Raw genomic sequence first — 20,475 nt, 5'->3', positions numbered from 1 at the left:
ACAAAAGGCACCCCAGACAAGAACCTCTTGCTGTGAGGCAATAGTGATACCCACTGTGCGACTCTGCCACACGACTGCATACTCCTGAACATATTTTTAATTTAGTTTTGCTTTAGTTAAGGGCAATGATCACTTTCACTTTTGTCACTTTTATGGTTGTATTATTGATGTGTAATGCCTCCTTCTATGGTTTTGCCTTAATCAGTTTGTGGTTTTTTTCCTTTTTTTCTGTTTATTTTCATCGTATGATGCTCCACCTCCAATTTAATTCTTTGTAGAATGCCTTTGGACCTTTGTCATTTAAAGTATTCCAGTAAGGCTTGTCAGTTCAGTACATGAAAGCAGTTCTGAGGAGTGGGGTATCTTTTTCTAGTAAACGGCAATGATGTCCAAGTTGTTGGTTTAACTTATGATGATGGAGTTCTAAATCGTTGCAAGTATGAACCAACAGGAAGTTTAGATGACAGTGATGATGAGGCTGTGTGGCCTCCTCCATACAGTACTGAGAGGGGTTGGGAAATAATATGGGTTCTGCTTGGGATACAATGAATTTTTTTTGCTGCTACTTTACTAAATTTATATATACAGTGATTGCATTACATTCACTTTGTGGTCACACTTGCTGTTATCACTGATTCACAACTGTGCACTGTTGCTTTTGTTAATGTTTTGCGTGGCAGCAGTGTATGTATGGGTGAAGTATTTTTGTTTAGTATGCAGGGAAGGATGTTGAAGGATATGAATCTCTCTGAAAACTGCTGTTAATATGAAAATAGGAATGAGCACTGTAATGTCCCTGGCAAAAGCTGTATTTCACACTTTTTATACACATTTCTAGACACAAAACACACGCGCGCACACTGCTTTTCCACAAGGTTGTGAAATTTGGTGCATTATTTAAACTCTATGCAATGTGAAGTGTTTTATTCTGAAGAAAATATAGTACAAACCTACTACAATACAGATTATATTTCAAAACCTGAATGTGAATGCATTTACCGTACTTTAACCTGTCACAGCTGAAGTCCGGGGGGGGGTTTAAAAAAAAAAAAAAAAAGTAAGAGCAAGGCTCTGAGAAATAAGCCCTGCTCTAGCACTTGTTTACCTAGTGTGACATTATGGGAGAGGGCGGAGTTGCACAGAAAAATAAATTTTAGAATGCCAGTGGAAGCTTTGTTTTAACATTTTCAGGTAGAAAACAAGTCCACTAAGTAAAAAACACATCATATGCCAGTGTAGAAATACTGCTATTGCAACACCTGCAGAACCCGAACATTTAGCATACCAAATCTCTATAACAATGCTCATTTTCTTTCTTGACCATTTGTACTGCTTTCAGCTGTCTAGGCAGGAAAACTACTTGGCAAGTACTGTTAAAGCCTATTTGACTAGAAGTTGTCATCACCTGTTTTGAGGAGGTTTTCTGTCCAGGAGATTTGTAGTGTTTTAGCCTTCACACCTTACTAGATTAAAACTTTAAGTGATGGTTGGGCCACTGATTCATAGTTACTGTAACTTTTGAACTTGTAGCTGCCCTGAAGTTATGCAGAAGTATTTTTTTCTGATTCCAGGACAAGTAAAATAAGTCATTGTGCATAGTAACCGATGTTACTCCATGCTGTACTCTAAGGTCTAAAGTTTGCATCCGATCCCCAAAGGACTGCATTTGTTGTTGTCCTGTAATCTCTGCTTAGGTTCTTGAATTATGTAGCTGTGAACAGGTATACTCTGCTGATGTCCTTCTTAGGTCACTGTTGCAGTATTCCAAACTGCTGGGTTATCTCACCAAATAAACTGGACGTCTGGACAGGGTGTCAAAGCCAAATCCTTCCATAGAGCCATATGTCTGTCATATGACCCAAGCCAGCAGACACTTGAATACATAAAATGGGTATGAGAGTGTAAATCCTGAGACTACATTGCCACCAGTCTGAACACAGGTCTTGCACCTGTCATTGGTACCATTGGCACTCACTGGTTCAGATAAATGCCCTGTTGGGGATCCTTCCTTTTTTCTCATTTGCATTGCTGTTTGTTACTCCATTTGATGTCTGCTAGGAAGAGAAAATACAATTGTAAGCAGATTCTGTACAAGGATCTCTACTCCCAGTGCCTTTTTCTTTATAGATGCAGAACACAACTGTAAAAATCACATGTTCTGTCAGTCCTTTTTCTCAAAGACCTTAACATTATTTTCGTCTCAGTTCCTACTTGGAAACTCAGCACCACCTTGTCCAAGCAAAGGTGGTGGGCACTTCTGCCTACGATGTTCCATCCGTTCAAAATCATTTTTTGCTTCCTGATTATGACAAGAAGTTAGACTGGGACCTAATGACTGAAAATTTCTGAAATCCAAGTGCTTTCTGATGGAGAGAAATAAGGTATAAAAGAAACTTTTTATTTTATGAAGTTCTGGAATTATGGGTTTCTCCTTAAATGAGCTTTGTTCATGATGGTTTCATTGGTAACAAAGGATCTGCTAGGAAAAAGAAACACTCCGCTTGTAAGTTCTGTTGGAAAATCTACTGCATGATCTTGCATTCCAGTTAAATGCGAAAATCTTAAGATCTTACAGGATGTATTTCTGCTTGCATTATTTCCAGTTCCTTTGCTCTGTGTTTCCTTTTAAAGTGTTTTAAATCATTTTTCTTTCATTTTTTTCTACCTGAAAAAAATATTTTTTTGCTTTAGTAGTTTATGAACTTTCACAGTTTGAAGGCTGATTTCATAAGATTTCCATTCCCGTTGCAAGGGGAGGAAGCTTGAAAACCCATTTTTAAGAAAGTGTTATTTACCTATATGCAGGATCATTTTGCATTCCTGTGAAAACATTACTTTATTTCTCCTTAAGGTATAACTTCTGATTGTTCAAGACTGTTAGTTTCAGTTGATAGCAAAAGAAGTATATTTTTATTCCTTAAAGACCTCTCTTTACCACCTTCTGAGCTTGTTGCCTGCCTTGGAAATCTGTCTTGGCATGTTACCTTTGCTGTTTCTTAACTTGACTCAATTTTATATTGGAAAAATTATGAAATCTTGCTTTGCTCCTATTTTTTAGGCTTCTTTAAACTTGTGTAAAAGACGGCCTTTCTCCTGGCTAATAATAATTTTGAACCTGAGGGCCCTTAGTAATGATGGAACCTTATTTGATGTTTTTCAAGGACAGTTTCTCTTATGATATTTACTTCCTTTCAAGGTTATGGTAGTTATTGTTTTGGGGAAATAGCTTTCTGCCATTCTGCATCCACCAAATCAAAATGAACATTCATTAAACCATTTAGCTTGGAAAGAAATGGGGTGCTTGTCATAATTTCTGACAGAAGTTGGGAGTGCCAAAATACTAAATGTAGTTAATCTTTTCCCCTTCATCTGTACACTGGCCTCTTAATTGGGTATATTTACAGTTTCGGGCTAAGTCTCTATCTGGAGGGTGCCTGGAGGGTCTTTAAAAAATGTAGTTTTTCACAGTTGATGGAACTCAAGTTTTTGGTTCTGAAATGTGTGAAAAGAAGCAGACAACTTTTTTTGCTTGTTCTAGAATGAGGTAAGGAACTTTGAACATTTTTTGTCATCTCTGCATGTAGTAACTTTTCGGGGGGGTGGAACTCTACTAGTCAAACTATTTCAGTCTGTCTGATTTTACAATTTTATACACACATAATTTCAGGGACCCATCAGAGTTTATTCCGCAATAGGTGCTGTTGTCTCTGTGGCATTCAGGGAGTTTTGTTTCAATATATTTTGAATCAGCCAGTGGATCCTACCATCCACACCTTTATCTAGCATTACAAATTTGATTCCATTGCTTAAAGCTAGGGATGCTTTTGCTGCCATGGTTGTTTAGCTCGGCCTCATCCTAGCTCTTTGATTCTAAGTATGGTGCTGTACCCAAACAATTGGGGAAAAAGTGTTCCTCTGTTGAAGTACATTTGTTTGAGGTATTTTGCTGTGACAGTTAATGACCAGAAGCTTTCTTGTGTTTTACTGTGTACATGTCTCTCCTCCATCCTCCTGTGTTTCGGTTTGATATCCATTTGTGTTACTGTTTTGTGGTATTGGTGTAGGTGCCTTGATGTGTGACTCTGTGTGAAGAAGGGTATGGTCAGTGCTTTGACTGCATGCTCAGTTGTACCATTTCTGTATCCAGCCTCTTCGCCATTATTGTAACCTTCATCTGTGTAGTCCCCAGCAGGTTCAGGTATTTTGTGCCGTCTGTGGTTTGCTGTTTTGGGCATGCTACTCTGCAGGTATGATATCACTGGTGTGTTGAATAAAGGGAAGATGACATTTCTATCCTCATTTCAAACCTTCATTTTAATACCCCAGCATAAACACCTGCATGCCCACGCACACATGCAAGACAACATGATGACCATGAGCTTTCCCTGAAAACTGGGCACTGGTGGAAAGAGCCTTCATCCATGCAGCACTAATGGCATTTTTACTTGACTGCCTATTTTGTTGCAGCACCTGTAAAGGCCTATCCCTGTGCCAGGCTAATGTGTCCTCGTGTTTTTACTTGTCTCTTTACAGCATGCACACTTACAAGTGGACACATGCCCCTGGCCTTAGGTGTACTCTTCTAGCAGACTAGCCTCCACTAGGTGTGAAGCCTTCAAGCAAATCGTGCTTCATTTTTCCCTTCCTGTGCCTGCTCTTACTTTTTTTTGGGTCTTAAAGGGCCACAGTCAAGACTTTATTTCTGTGCGTCTTGGAGTCATCCTGAAGAGACAATGTTAAGTTGTCTATCTCGCCTTCATTCTTGCTGGATGGGTTCGGAGCCGACCTCGGCTCCGACTCGGCCACTCTAAAAGCTCGAGAGTTGGTTCCACCGGCTCGAGGCTCCCCTTATATCCCACAATGCTAGGCGAGAGTTACCTCAGATCTCGTTTGCCGCTACAGCCGAGGTTGGTTGCTTCTACGGTTCCTGGTGAGTGTTAGCTTTTTCTTCTAAAAGTTACTCTTTTTACCCCTTTTTAAGTTAAATTCTTCTTAGATTAGTGTAGTTCATAGAACTTTATCCCCGACCCTAATTTTTCCCGTTTCTTGTCTAAAAGAACCTTTGGTTCTTCCCTTGGGCCTTAGGCCTTCTCTTCCCTAAGGGAGTGTTTGTGTAGTTTACTATAATTTACTACATTTTATTGTACTTTATTTCTAGTATCATTACTAAAATTGTTATATTTTCTGACGGTATAACTGGTGTGTTTGAGTGTGTGTTTGTGTACACCTGTCAGTTAGGCAATGTCTAAAGAAGCAAAGGTCTCAGTTCAAGAAGTGTGATGCGTGCTGTCAGAAAATGTCTCTGACAGACGCTCACACTTCTTGTGTCTATTGTCTGGGGCCTTTGCACCTGCAGGACTCCTGTGCTGTTTGCCATGGCTTCAGCTCCAGGGTCCTGCAGGAAAGAAAAAACAAGCTAATTCTGAGAGGCTTGTTGAAGCCTGAGGATTCCCTGTCTGTCTCAACAGGGAAGCCCTCTAAGGCATCGAGGTCTTCGGCTCCGGCTTCTGAGCCGAGACCTCAGGTTGTTCAACCTTTGCCTTTATCGGCTCCGGCTAGAGCCGATAAGTCTCAGTCCACAGTTTCTGTGGCTCCCTCCGGCTGGAGCCGAGGTTATTTGTCGGCTCCGACCAGATCTTCGGAGCCGACAACTAGAAAGAGATCAAGGTCACCATCTATTGGCTCCGTTCATTCGGCTCCAGGTTCTCCCCTGCTGTCTGAACGGAGCCAAAGGTCTCATTCCTCTAGGTCATCGAGGCTGTCCGATCATGACCTTCAGAGGGTAGTGAGTCGACTACTTAAGTCCGAGGCACTAGCCCAGATGCTTCAGAGCCCGACTCATCAGTCGGTGCCTGCCCCGGTCCATCAACTCTTTCCTCCTTCGACTCTTTTGAGTTCGGAGCCGGGTCGTGTCGGAACCGAGACTGTGGTTACTTCAGAGCCGAGACAATTGTCTTCGGCTCCGTCGTCGGCTCCGTTTTCTTGTGTGGAGGAATCTCGGCGCCGGACTTCCTCGGCTCCGAGGGGTGAGTGGCATCGGACCCTTGTCCGACCCCTCTCCCTCTCGGTGCTTGGCTGGTGAGTTCGGCTCCGACATCGGCCTCGAGCCATCACTGTCGGTGCCGAGGGGTTCTTAGCTCCTTGGAGCGCGGACCTCTGAATCTCCCTGACAGGGGTGCATTCGAGGTCATGCGGACTGTGTTAGAGCCTGGCTCTACTCCACACTCGGCTCCGTCAGCCCCTCCTCGATGCTGCCTCAGGGTAAGTCGACTCACTCTCTCATCCCGGACCGCAGAGAGCCAGCTCCTCAGGAGCCCCTGTGGGGATTTCATCCTCTTCCGAGGCCTCTCCTGATTTGGCAGAAGGCCGCCCTCCGAACAGGAAGTGCAAGAGGAAGCACATTGACTCACCTGAGTCTATCACGTCAGACACAGATCTGGATGATTCTGAGGGTTCCCCCCGTTTCCCTTCTGAAGATGTCTCATTGGCAGACATTCTGGAGATCCTGAAACAGAGGGGAAATTGGCCAGCCCTCAACCCTTCGGAGGACGAATCTGTGTATCTTGAGGCATTTGGCTCTCGTCCTTCCACCTCCTGGGTGTCCCCCTTGACCCCCTCATGCAGGTGGTTGCTAAGAAGGCATGGGCGGCTCCTGATTCAGTGGACCCCACTCCCAGGAGACCCTCCAAATTCATCACAGCTCCATCAGACAAGCAATTTTTATCAAAAGGAGTTTTGTGGATGCTATGGTGGTAGCTGCCACAAAGAAGGAACTGGCTGATCCTTCAGTGCCTGTCCATCCACCTAACAAGGAATCTAGGTCCATGGATAGGTGCGGAAGCGGATGTTCTCCTCAGCGACATTTACCATGCGTCGCTGAATTACCTGTGCCATTTCACTCGTCTTCAAAGGGACTTGATCAAGGAAGCGAGTGAAATGTTAAGGACCCTACAGCTGCGGGTTTCAAGAGAAAATGAACACGCAGCTGGCTACCCTTAATTCCATATCCAACTCCTCCATGCGCCTCCTCTCTTATGCGGCTGATGGAGCGAGCAGAGCCGCAGGGACAGGGGTAGCCTTACGTAGGCACGCCTGGATGCGGCTATGCAACTTTATGGAACCTTTCAAGCCGTCTTTCACGAACTCCCCTTTTGATGGATCATCTCTCTTTGGTCCTCAAGTGAAAGAAACCCTGACTAGGTGCGAGACTGATGGCAAGACCCTTTCTGCCGTCGGAGTCCGTTTTTCAACTCCTCCTAGGCCTTACCCCAAAGGCCAGAAGGGTGGGAAGATGTGGTTCCGTAAACAATCTCAAGGGACTTCGCCTGACGCACAGAGTCGTTTTCCTACCAAAGGCAGAGGTGGGAATAACAATGGTAGGCCGCCCTAGGGGCAGGGGGGGTCCGCAGAACCAGGGCAATCGGGAAACCTTTCCTGACAAGCCCTTTCAGCATCCCTGAGGTGTTGCCCGACTGCCCATCTTCGGAGGCAGTCGGGGGAAGATTGTCACTGTACCCAGAAGCCTGGCTATCCCTGACTCAAGACAAATGGGTACAGTCCATCATTTCTGAAGGCTATTCTATCCCCTTTCTTCGTTTCCAAATCAGTCAAAAAAATCCCTTCCAGATGTTCCACCGCTCAAAGGGATATAGCAGCTTTGGAAATTTCAAAACTGCTTGCAAAAGAGCAATTCAGTCAGTGCCAGCAGACCAACAAGGATCCGGAATCTACTCAAGGTTCTTTTTAGTTCCAAAGAAAACAGGGGACTGGAGACCGATTTTGGATCTCAGTGTCTTGAACAAATCAGTCAAGAAAACAAGATTTCGGATGGTCACGCTGCAATCCATTCTTCCCCTTTGGGCAAAGGAAACTGGATGTGCTCTATAGACCTTCGGGATGCGTGCTATCACATAAAATGAACAGGCGCTCCAGAAGATTCCTCCGCTTCAGGCTGGGAACCAGTCATTTTCAGTTCAGGGCCCTGCCCTTTGGTCTCACCACTGCCCCGGTGTTTACCAAATGCATGGCAGTGGTAGCTTCTCACCTAAGGCGACAAGGATTCCAGGTGTTTCCATATTTGGACGACTGGCTTCTCACAGCTCCCACCAAGCATCTCCTTCTGATGGCCAGAGATTATACTTTTCGCGTTTGTCAAAAACTGGGTATTTCAATAAATTGCGAAAAGTCTGTTTTGTCGCCTTGTCGTACTATTACCTACATAGGCAAATTTAGATACTATAAACATGTCTGCAAGCTAACGAACCAAAGGATATCAGACATTCACAAATTGGTGTCACTTCTCAACAACAACAGAGCCAAAGCCAGGTTAGTTCTAAAGGTGTTGGGAATCATGGCAGCGGCCATACCTCTCCTCCCATTGGCCAGATACCACATGCGGATCCTTCAGTGGATGCTTTTTCTCAATGGTCATACCAGGAACTTCCAATGTCTCACGCCATTATGATCACGCAAGCGTGCAAAAAGCATCTCATTTGGTGGATGTCTTCCCCAGCTCCTGTCGGAAGACCATTTGTTCCACCTCCTCCGGTTGCTACTCTGACAACGGATGCCTCCCTGATCGGGTGGGGGCATTATCAGGGCAGGACAGTCCAGGGCACATGGCAACCAAGCGAATGCCACTTGCACATAAATGTTCTGGAGATGAGAGCAGTGCTTTTAGCGTTGCAAGCCCTTCAAGACTCTCTTCCCTTGGGAACGATTGCAATCCAGACAGACAATATGTCTGTAGTGTGGTACATCAACAAACAAGGCGGAATCAGATCATACCCCTGTGTAGAAGCACTCAGACTGTGGCAATGGGCGATTTCTTCTCAGCGTTTCTGATAGCAACGCACATCCCCGGGAAGTCCAATCACATTGCGGACAAGTTGAGCAGAGCTATACTCATGCCTCACGAGTGGTCTCTGAAAGACTCTGTAGTGAGAGAGATATTTCTCAAGTGGGGTCAGCCTTGCTGCGATCTTTTTGCTACTCCCCAAAACAGCAAGTGCAGAGAATACTTCACTCTATTCCCTTTACCAGGCCAACCCAACAGGGCGCTCTAGTCCAAGTTTGGCCGGGGACTTCTGTATGCATTTCCTCCTTTCCCTCTGATCTCTCAAGTAATACAGAAAGCTATCGCTCAGAAGGCCTCATTGATCCTCATTGCTCCTTACTGGCCTCGACAAGTGTGGTTCCCCTTTCTACATCGTTTTCTCTTGGAGCGACCGTGGAGTCTGGACCTAGTTCCAGATCTTTTGATCCACCAATCGGGTCAGTTTCATCGCTCTGAACCTCACTGCTTGGTTCCTCCAGTTCCAACCGTAGCTAGGCTTCCTCAATTATCTCACTCGGTTAGAGATATATTGATAGCTTCCCATAAATCTTCCACTCGAAAGATTTATTTGAGTAAGTGGAAACGCTTCTCATATTGGGCACAAGGAAAGGACATAGATCCTTTCACCGCTTCCATCCAACTAGTCCTTGATTTTCTAGCTGAACTCTTCCATGCAGGTTCATCTCCATCTACTCTTAAGGTTCAATTGGAAGCTATTTCTAATTTTCATGTGGGCATTTCTGAATCTGCCCTTATGTCCCACAAACTTTGCAAAGCCTTCTTGAAAGGAGTTTTTCTTCTCAGACCTCCTATAAGAAATCCTCCTTCTCCTTGGGACCTAAATTTAGTTCTTGCTTCTTTGATTCTTTCCCCTTTCGAACCTGCAGCTTCATGTTCCTTAAAATTATTATCATGGAAAACTCTCTTTCTGGTGGCTATCACATCAGCTAGAAGAATTTCAGAACTTCAAGCACTCAGTTGTCGTTCTCCCTATCTCTTATTCCATAAGGACAGAGTTTCCTTACGAACTAACCCGTCCTTTTTGCCTAAGGTGGTTTCAACATCAAATCTAAACCAATGCATTGACCTCCCTGTCTTTTCCGGAGTATTCAAATAGGTCTGAACAAAAATTACACTGCCTGGATGTTCATAGTCAATTAAGGTACTACTTGGACAGAAACAATTCAGAAAATCTGATCAGCTGTTTGTCTCCTATGCGAAAGCAGAAAGGGACTTCCAGTTTCAAAGGTATCATTATCCAGATGGCTAACATCTCTGATTACCCTTGTTTATGAGATTAGACACCAAAACTGTCTAATAAACCTAAAGCCCATTCCACCAGAGCTTTGGCTACTTCTCTAGCCTTCCAAGACAGACTGCCTATTGACACCATTTGTGCAGGCTACTTGGGCTACTCCTCACACTTTTATTTCCCATTATAAGTTGGATTTAGCTTCTAGGCATAGAGCTAATTTTGGTTCCACTGTTCTCAGGAGTCTGTTCCGTTAGGCCACCCGGGACAAGGTGCTAGGGGTCCCATCCAGCAAGAATGAAGGCGAGATAGACAACTTAACATATAGAAGTTATGTTCTTACCATAACGTTCCATGTTAGTTGTCTTCTTCTCGCTTCTTCTTCCCACCCTCCTTCCCCCTGGCCTGGACAGACCTAGAGGAGTTGTGATCGTGACCTCTCTTTCTACCACCTCTTTCTTAGTCATATGCTATTATGCATATTTCTTATTTCAGGATGTAGGTCACCCCTTTTCTTCCTGCTGTTAGAGGTAGATTCTGTTTTACAGTTATACTGTTATTGATATAAGCTGGGTTAGCTTACAAACGAGATCTGAGGTAACTCTCGCCTAGCATTGTGGGATATAAGGGAGCCTCGAGCCGGTGGAACCAACTCTCGAGCTTTTAGAGTAGCCCTCTCGGAGCCGAGGTCGGCTCCGAACCCATCCAGCAAGAAGAAGGCGAGAAGAAGACAACTAACATGGAACGTTATGGTAAGAACATAACTTCTATTTAATTTTCCTAGTTTGGGAGTGGTGATGAACTTCCATCTGTTGTACAGTGCATAGTTTCACATTTCAGACCTTATATACAGGGTATCCAAGTCTGTTTAAAGCTGTTTAAGATAATATCTGAAGAAAGTTTACTAAGCACATGTAACCTGTAAAACTAGAATATGGAGGGAAAAATGAATGTAGCTGAGAATCTTGAGTGGAATCACCAGGAGATTTTTTTTAATAAAGTACAAAAGCATTCTGTGGACACGTACAAGAATGCATGGAGCATGCTATCCCAAGTAAAACCAAGACTCACTCCTCCAAAGGCAGGAGACCTGTCTGGTGGATCCCGGCCATAAATAAGCTATACAACAGAAGGAGAAAGCTACTACATGATGGAGCAAAATCCCAAAAAGGGAAGGTGTCTCTGATCAGTACTAGCAAGAAACTACGATCCCTCATAAAATCATCTAAGGCCAGCTTCGAAAGAAAAATTGCACAAGACACTAAAGATAATCACAAGGCCGCCTTTAGTTATGTCAGGAACCTAGGAGGCAACTCCCAGATATGCTCTGAGTTGGTGCAAAATGACAAAAAATACACTGAACCCACAGACATTGCCAGCATCCTGGCAGAAAGGTTCAGTGCAAACTTCTCCCCCCCCCCCCCCAAAAAGAGCAAATGTCTATCCCAACAAAGTGTAGCCTTCCTGAGATCACAGATGCACAGGTGAGAGCTGCCCTCTCCAAAGCAAAAAAACACAGCATCAATGGGACCAGACGGTGTCCCGGGCTGCGTCTTACACGAGCTCCAAGAAGAACTAAACCCTCATATAAAGTCACTGTTCAATCTCAGCCTTACCACAGGATATGTACCCAATGAATGGCATACAGCAACAGTATTCCCACTCCACAAAGGTGGTGCCACAACAGACCCCGGAAACTATCGCCCTATAAGCCTGACTAGCCTGGTCTGCAAAGCTGTGGAGCGTATCAGTAAACAAAGACCTTGGGAACCTCCAGACAATGGATCCTACCCAATTCAGCTTTAAGGGCAGATCTTGCCTCTTGAACCTGGTCGACTTCTTTGAAACAGTTACCAAAGCCATAGATGAAGGGAAGGTAGTCCACACAGCCTACCTGGACCTTGCAAAAGCCTTCGACACAATACCCCACTCGGGCATCATAAATAAGTTCACCAGCTTAAATATCAACCCCTATGTCACAAGATGGGTTGCAAACTGGCTCAGGGATAGAACCCACATGGTCAGAGTAGCAGGTGCCATGTCAGACTCTAAACCAGTTACAAGTGGCGTCCCACAAGGCTCAGTCCTGGGATCTCTCTTGATCGGTATATATTTCTCCGAGGTACAGGCTAACACGGGTAGACTATGGCTGACCAAGTTTGCAGATGACTGCAAATTGGGTGCCATAATCGACTCTCCAGCTGACACAAGCGTCCTCCAAAAGGGTCTCACAGAGACGGATAACTAGTGCCAGAGCCATGGCCTAAAGCTAAATACCAAAAAGTGCATAGTCATCCCCTTTGGGAAAAACAAAGTTCCCACAAATTACCGCATAGGTGGTAATCCATTAAGTATGGAAGAAGTAATTGGGGACTTGGGGACCCAAGTAGATAGCAATCTCTCCTTTGACACTCACGTTGCCAAAGTGGTTAGAAAGACCTTCTATATAGCTCACCTTATCACGAAAGGGTTCACATCTAGATCAAGAGAGGTCATTGTGCCCCTCTACTCATCACTTATCAGGCCCATAATTGAATACAATGCCCCATTTGGGATGCACCTTACCCGACACCTGCAGCAACTGGAAAGATCCCAAAAGTACCTCACCAAGAGGATCAAGGGACTCAGATGCCCTATGCAGTTCGACTAAAGGAACTCCAGCTCTACTCTGTTGCGTACCGCCTACTCAGAGGCGATCTGTGTCTGATGTATAAAGCCATGTCCAACCCAGAATTAATGGACATGCTTCACCTCAGGAAATCCAAATCCCTTAGAGCTTACACGCTCCAGGGACTTGAACCTCAGCACAGCAATAAATAGGACATGCTGGAGGGGCAGATTCATATCCCAGAGGCTCCCCTCAATCTGGAACAAAATCCCAATCCATGTTAGGCAGAGCCCCTCACTGACCCTCTTCAAGAGAAATCTTGATGAGTGGATGGGAGATCATAAATTTACCCCTGGATCTCTCTTGACAGAGGGTACAGTAAACTAACCTTAAAAGGGCTACCTTCTGTGACCTACTATACAGAGGCACAGTCAACTAATCTAAAAGGGTGGTGAAAGCCAAACACACTCTGGCTAGGCTTATAAATGCCCTAGGGCAGATAGCCTAGTATCAACCTAGGAACAGGTAAAACAGGTCTTGGAAAAATGGTGTATGTATATGGATTCACTTTAGAAGCTCAAAATACTGAAATATCGAAATTCAGTATTTCAAGCCCATAAAGTAGAATCCTGAGAAGAGTGAAAGCTCAGAAGCTTCTGAGGTTTCGCTGTGGTTATGGATTCAGGTAAGTGTGTGTGTGTTAAGGGTTTTGGGTAGGGGCTGTGGTGTGTCATTGTGTTTTGTTGCTGTAATGTGTGTGCGCGAGGAGAATGTAGCTTATGTGGTGGTGTTTTGTGCGTTTGTATGTAGTGTGACCTCTGAGTGTGAATATTTAAGTAGGGGTGGTGTAGGGGACACAGCCCCCCCACACATGGGGGTGCAGGGGGGGCAAGCTTCCTGCTTTTATGTAGCAGACAGCTTGTGTTTGGGGGTGTTGGGGGTGCGGTTGAAGCGCGAAATTCAAAATCTCTGGTGTGCGAGTTTTTGAATTTCACTGTTCTGAGATTTTGTGGTTTTAAATTTTTGACTTTATAGCTTCAAAACACTGAATTTTGACATTTCAGTATTTCGAGAATATAAAGTGAATCCATGTTTATACAAGTTAATTGTTAATGGAAATTTATATATGTTAATTGATGGGTGGCCATTTTTTCTGCCAGTAGAAATGTTTTGTTTTTATCTCATAGGAGCATTTACCTAATAGGTTGCATTAAAAAGATACTAACTACTGTTAACTTTTTTCTAGCTGAGGTCAAACGTGTTGGAGACACCCTCTTAGGAATGGCTACACAGTGTGTACAGGTGAAGAATGTAGTAAAAACTTCTCCTCAGACTCTTTCAAATCTCTGTCTCAAGATCAATGCCAAGCTTGGAGGAATAAATAATGTGCTGGTACCACATCAGAGGTAAGATTTCATTATTTTTTTTATCCTTTTTGTGTATGTAAATAGCAATAAGAGAAATGGAAGATTGTGAAATTGTTGGGTTGTGGGAGTGTGTTTTGTACTGAGAAGACCACTAAAGCAGTAGTACCTGTTCTGTGAATGACCTGTTGTAGTAGTTATAGCAAATAACCTTTTTCTCATAATCTGGTTCTTTCCTGTGTAAGCTTTAATGCAGTGCATATTTGATGGTACTGATGCAGACGGCAGTAAAAGCATCTTTTCTGGATACTGATGCGCATGGAGCTGGACTCCCATATGTACCTTGTGATGTCCTTCCATTTTCACTGTTGCAGTATTCATAACATTAGGGATCGCTTGCCAAGCGTAGCCCCACATCCAGCCAGTATAACAAAGCCTTTCGGTTGCTTTAAGGTACACTGTATGTCACATGTATGTTCCTGTCATAACATAGGGCAAAAAGATGATGTTCTAAGGATGGTACTTCCAGACTTCTTTGCTGCCAGTTTGAACACCATCTCTAGATCTCAAGTCTGAATGCCCGTTCTGTTACTGGTTTCACGAAACCAGTACAGATACGTGCCCCATTGGGGTTCCTTTTTACTTATCCTTTTCTTGTTGCTTGTGGGGTTTCATGTCATGCCAGTGTGGTAGACAGATTCCCCATAAAGACTGCCAAGAACAGTGTCTGTTTTGTCTTGGTGCCGCACACAACCCTACATCCTGTTCCATCTGTGTCAGACTTTTGTACTTAAAACTCATAGTATACTTTATCTTGGGAACCAGCATCTTAAGCTTCTCATGAAAGATACGATGGAAGGAACTTCCCACTCTGAGGGACAGACGTCAGTGAAGAAGGTCAAGAAGCCTAGAACTAGAATATTCTTGTTGTTCAACCTCTGAATGCGTCTCTCGAGGTGAGTGAATGCCCGGAGTTTCGCACTGCTTTATAGTTCGATTCCTCTGCTGCAACTGGGTTGGAGGTCGGCAGGGATCCAACTTTAAGCTCATCTGAGCAGGTTTTATAGATGTTTGTTTCGGATTTTCAGGGGGATCCATGACTGATAATTTCCAAGGGGCCTAGGGGTGTTCCCCAGATATTAGAGGAGTTGTCCCCACTCTTATTGAATGCCATCCTGGGTCTGAGCCTTCCAGTTTTTGTAAGGCAGACATCCCACTGAGGAAAAAGCAAAAGACTAAACCTATTACTCTTGCAAGGATCCACAGAATGAATGGCAGGCCTTCACTCAGGGCTTTAGTGCTTTATCATTGAAACCTCATCAGGGGGGTTCTGTTCTGCCCCCTCCTTTGTCCTCTACCCCTCTTAAAAGACTCAGGGAACAGGATTCTTCAGGGGAGCTGAATTTGGATGAGGAATCACTTGCTTACTCTTCTCGTGTTTCTTCTCCTTTGGACTGTGGTTCTGAGGAAGGATCTACCAGTCCTGATAACACCCTTAGAAGAGATTTCTTTTGGGAACACTATCTCCAGGATGATAGAATTCTTGAAGTGGGATTATGCTCAGGTTTCTGAGGTTCATAAAAAATGAGGAGTTGCAGATGGATTTTCCTAAACCTTTTGCTGTGCCTCCTGTTTTGGTTGCCTTGTTGAATGCATTTTCTAATGCTTCTAAGGCTCCAGACTCCCAGCCCCCTGTTCCCAAGAAACCTGATAGGTTCCATGGGGTAACTGAGGACTGTAAATGTGTCCTTATAATGACCCTCAGTGGTGGTTTTTGCTTCTGACAAGCCATCTGAATTACTTCCTTTTCCCAAGTTTCTGCCCTCTAAAGATAGCAGGACCATGGAAAGGCTGAACAAGGTTTATACCTCTGCTACTTTGGTTTTCAGTGCTGTTAATTATCAAACCATTTTGTCCAGGTATTTATTTGCTTTCCTTGCTGAGGTTATTTCTGACCTTCAGACTTTGAGGGTAAATGTTCTGCCCTTTCCCTTGTAGGGACTTCCTCCCAGGTGGCTCATCATTCCATCAAGTGTATTTATGATGCAGCAAGTGCTTCTAGGGCAGCTGATTTTGCATCACTGATGAGCAGGTATTCCTGGCTTTGGCTTCAACCTTTGCCTGATGATATTAAGGCTAAGTGGATGGATGCCCCTCTTAGTAGTAGACACTTGCTTGGTGAAGCTGTTGCTGCTATTTTTAAGTCCCTTCAGGGTAAGGGCAAGGCTTTACAGGAACTTAAACATGCATTTGTTTCTCCTGTGCCTGAATTTCAGAGAAATCACCCCAATAAGCCAGTCCTTGTTCACAGGCAATCTAGCCCTCCTAAGAGTAAGAATGTGGTGGCAAGCGGCTCTTGCTAAGACTGCTCAGACGTCTTTGCCTCAGAAGTCTCCTTTTCACTTCAAACTTTATTTCCTCTTATTCCTCAGGGTAATATGGTATCTCTGGATCTCAAAGATGCTTATCTCTATATTCGAGTTCATCCCCTTTTCAGAAAGTTTGTTTCTCTGTTGCTTCCTGACATTTTCATTTCCCCTGCTTTGCCCTTTGGCATTTCTACTGCCTCAAGGATATTCACCAAATGCCTCACTCCTGTGATGGCTTTTAGCAGGATTCAGGGGATCCAAGTATTTCCTTACTTGACCTTTTTTCTCGTGCATTCTCTCTAGAGATCCTGTTGCTAAGTCTTCCTTTTGCCATTTCCCTTCTGCAAAGTCTGGGATTCGCAACAAATTTCAAGAAGTGTTTTCTGACTCACTCTCAAGACCATGTTTTTCTGCAGTGTAGGATTCAGACTGCCTATGCTGGATCCCTGCTGCCTCCCAAGGCCTTTAACACTCATCCTTCTTTCAAACTCTTCTTCCTCTGGCCTCCATAATAGCTAGGGAATTTTTGAGAGCTCTGGGGTTTATTGCATCCACCATCCCAATGCTCCCTCTGGCCAAACTCCATATGAGAAAGTTTCAGTGGTTTCTGAAGTCCGTTTGGCTTCAACTTGCGCATCCCCTGGAATTTGTAGTTCCTTTTCTCCCTTGTCTCAAGAAGGAACTTTATTCTTGGGTCCAGTAGTTGCCCCTAAACCTAGGGCTTCCCTTTCACCCCCCTTTTCTTTCTCAGGAGCTGTTTGCAGACACTTCAGATGTGGGACGGGGAGCAGCTTTTGGCTCCCTAAATGTTCAGGGGTGTGGTTGCCTCATTAGCAGAGAGAGCACATCACTGTCAAGGAAATTAGCTCTTCTGTTGGCTGTTCAAGCTTTCATAGGTAGGTACTAGGCTATTGGCCCTAGGGCCTAGATAAGCCCAGCCAAAAGATACCCTGGCTTTCGCCACCCAAGTAAACTATTTTCCTGTGCCACTGTCGAGCAGATCCACAAAAGTGATCCCTGGGGTGAATTTCCTATCTCCCATCCAATCATCAAGATTTTTCTTGAGTGCTAATGAGGAGTTTTGTTTGATATAGATAGGTAGTTTGTTCAAGAGTATGGGAAGTCTCAGACAGGAATTTATCCCTCCAGCATGTTCTGTTTATTGTGGTGACAAGGTTTAAGTCCCTAGAGCGTGTAGCTCGTAGGGATTGGGATTTCTTTAAGTGGAGCATGTCTAAAAGCTCTGGGTTTGACATAGCTTTGTGTGTTAAGCAGAGATCGCCTCTGAGTAGGCGATATGCGACAAGAGTAAAGCTGCAGTTTTTTGAGACTGTCTGCGTAGGGTATCTGCTTGAGGCTGGTAATCCTTTTTGTGAGGTATTTCTGCGGCCTTTCCAGTTGTAGATGTCTTGTGAGGTACATACCAAAAGGGGCATTGTACTCTATAATGGGTCTAATGAGTGACAGGTAGAGGGGAACAATGACCTCTTTTTCCTGGATGAGAAACCTTTTGTGATGAGTTGTGCCATATAGAAGGATTTCCTGAGTGCTGTGGCAATGTGATTATCAAAGGAGAGACTACTGTCCACCTGTGTCCCAAGGTCTCTTATCACACTTTTGGCATTAAGTAAACTAACCGCCTATGTGGTAGTTCATGGGTACGGAGTTTTTACCAAAAGGGATGACAATGCACTTTTTGGCATTGAGCTTGAGGCCAAGGTTTTGAAACCAGGCATCTGTCTCAGCGAGGCCCTTTTGTAGGATGTCCACATCGTTAGGAGTTTTGATTATGGCTCCTAGTTTGCAGTCATCTGCGAACTTCGTTAGTCAAAAACCTTCCGAGTTAGCCTGTACTTCAGAAAAGTAGATGCCAAACAGGAAGAGGACCCAGGACTGAACCCTGTAGTAGTCCACTTGTCACTGGTCTGAAGATGGATTTGGAGTCTGCTACTTTCACAGTGTGGGTTCTGTCAGTGAGCCAGTTGGCAACCCATCTTGTGACATATGGATTTATACCTAGTTTAGTGAGTTTATCTATAATTCCAGAGTGGGGAATGGTGTTGAAAGCCTTGGCGAGATCTAGCTAGGTTGTGTGAACCACCTTACCCTCATCTACGGCTTTGGTGACTGCTTCAAAGAAGTCCATCAGGTTTAGGAGACATGATCTGCCTTTTACAAACCCGAACTGGGTGGAGTGCTGAGTTTGGAGATTACCAATGTCATTGTTTATAAGTTCCATGATGATACGTTCCATAGCCTTGCAGACCAGGCTCGTTATGGCTAATGGGGCGGTAGTTTCCAGGGTCCGTGGTCCTCTCTTCTCCCCAGGACCTTTGTGTGTTTACAGACAATGCCACAGTGATGTGGTTTGTAAACAAACAAGGGGGGACAAGACATTCTCTTTGCTAGTTGGCACTCCTAGTGTGGGATCTTGCTATCCTGTATTAAATGATTGTCTAGGAGTTTGCATTCCCTCAGGTCAAAAACATTGTGCAAACACTTGGAACAGGTCCCTAACTCAATCCCATGAATGGATGCTTCACAGGGATGTGTTTCTGGGCATTGTCCACCAGTGGATCCTCAGGTAGATATTTTTGCCTCCCCTCTGAACAGACAACTTCTATTTTGTGCCAGAGTACCAGGTCTTCCGGTTTGTAAGGTGGATGCCCTATTTGTTTTTTGGAAGGGGATATATTTTAACTATCTCCCTCTTATTCCCCTCATTCATATTAAAAATTCAACAGGATGCTCTCAAAATCTTGCTGGTGACTCCCCTTTGGTCAAGACAGCATTGGTTCCCTAGTCTGCATTTAGCCAAGGCCAGTCATCACAAGTTGCCCCACAGGGTGGACCTACTTACACAGGACAAGAGGTCTCTCCTCCATCCCAGTTTGTCCACTCTTCAGCTGATACTGTGGGGTATAAGATTTTGATTCCACATAGACACCTTTTTTTCTGAGTATGTACTAAGGGTCCTTCAAGAGGCCAGGAAACCCATTACTAGGAAATCCTACTTGACCAAATGGAAGAGGTTTTCTGTTTTGGTGTCTTTCTCATAACCAGGATCCACTTTGTGAATGTTCCTTTGGTTCTATTATCTGTGTGAACTGCTCAATGCTGGATTGGCTTATTCATCTGTTAAGGCCCCCACTTATCAGCTATTTCTGCTTGTGTGCCTTTATCACCTCTTTAACTTCTAGGTTTGAAGCTAAACAATTCTTTAAAGGGGTCCTTCATATTAGGCCTCATAGGAAGCCTGTTCATCCTCCCTGGGATCTTAATTTTGTTTTGGAAAAATTAAGTTGGGCTCCTTTTGAGCTTCAGTTGCCTGCAGCATTGTTCTTGGAAGACTGTACTTTTGTTAGCCCTTACTTCTACCAGACAGGTGCCTGAGCTTCAAGCCCTTTTGGCTTGTCCTCCTTTTTTGCTGTTTCATAAGGACAGCGTCCTTGCGTACTAATCTTCCTTTTATGCCCAAGGTGGTGAATGAGCTGTCCCTTAACCAGTCTGTTGGTCAGTCTATTCATTTGTCCACGTTTTTCCCTTCTCCACAATTTGCCACTGAAAAAGTGCTGCACATGTTGAATGTGCATAGACAACTCAGATTTTATTTGGATAAGACTAAGACTATTAGGAAATCTGATCAGGTTTGTTTCTTTTCATCCTGGGTTCTTAGGATTAGCCATATGTAAGCAGACTGTTCTTAGATTTCAAAAGATATTTTTTTTTCTTCCTTTCATGGTAAGAGCCTTCCTTATTCTCTTAAGTCTCATTCTACTGGAGCTGTGGCCTCTTCTGGTGCTTTTTTTTCAAGGGGTTAAATACTAACTCTAAGGCAGCAGCCTGGACTTCTGTGCATACTTTTAACAGGCACTACAAGTCGGATGGAATCTCCAGAGCTAGAGCTGGTTTTGCTAGTGCCATCCTTCATGGTTTCCTGTAGAGCTCTGCTGGGCCTTCCTCCTCCCAAGTTTCTTCTGAGCTTTGGCACTCTACCTAATGTTATAAATACTGCAACAGTAAAATGGAAGGACATACTACAGTGA

At 44.2% G+C, this 20,475-nt stretch overlaps 1 protein-coding gene across 1 annotated transcript in view; it reads left to right on the top strand.

Annotated features, from left to right (window-relative positions):
• AGO4 (argonaute RISC component 4) overlaps nt 1-20,475 on the top strand; it is a gene marked incomplete in the record, with an annotated part of 1,401,134 nt that overhangs the window by 958,337 nt on the left and 422,322 nt on the right. The window contains 1 exon segment of the mRNA XM_044059958.1: nt 13,943-14,102. Within this exon segment, the coding sequence (XP_043915893.1) occupies nt 13,943-14,102 (160 nt within the window).

The sequence above is a fragment of the Protopterus annectens genome, chromosome 1.part2 (assembly GCF_019279795.1).
Source record: "Protopterus annectens isolate FY-2018-M chromosome 1.part2, PAN1.0, whole genome shotgun sequence".
Classification (NCBI taxonomy): Eukaryota; Metazoa; Chordata; order Ceratodontiformes; family Protopteridae; genus Protopterus; species Protopterus annectens.
The sequence above is the reverse complement of the archived record's forward strand: the minus strand, read 5'-3'. Positions and strand labels throughout refer to the sequence as shown.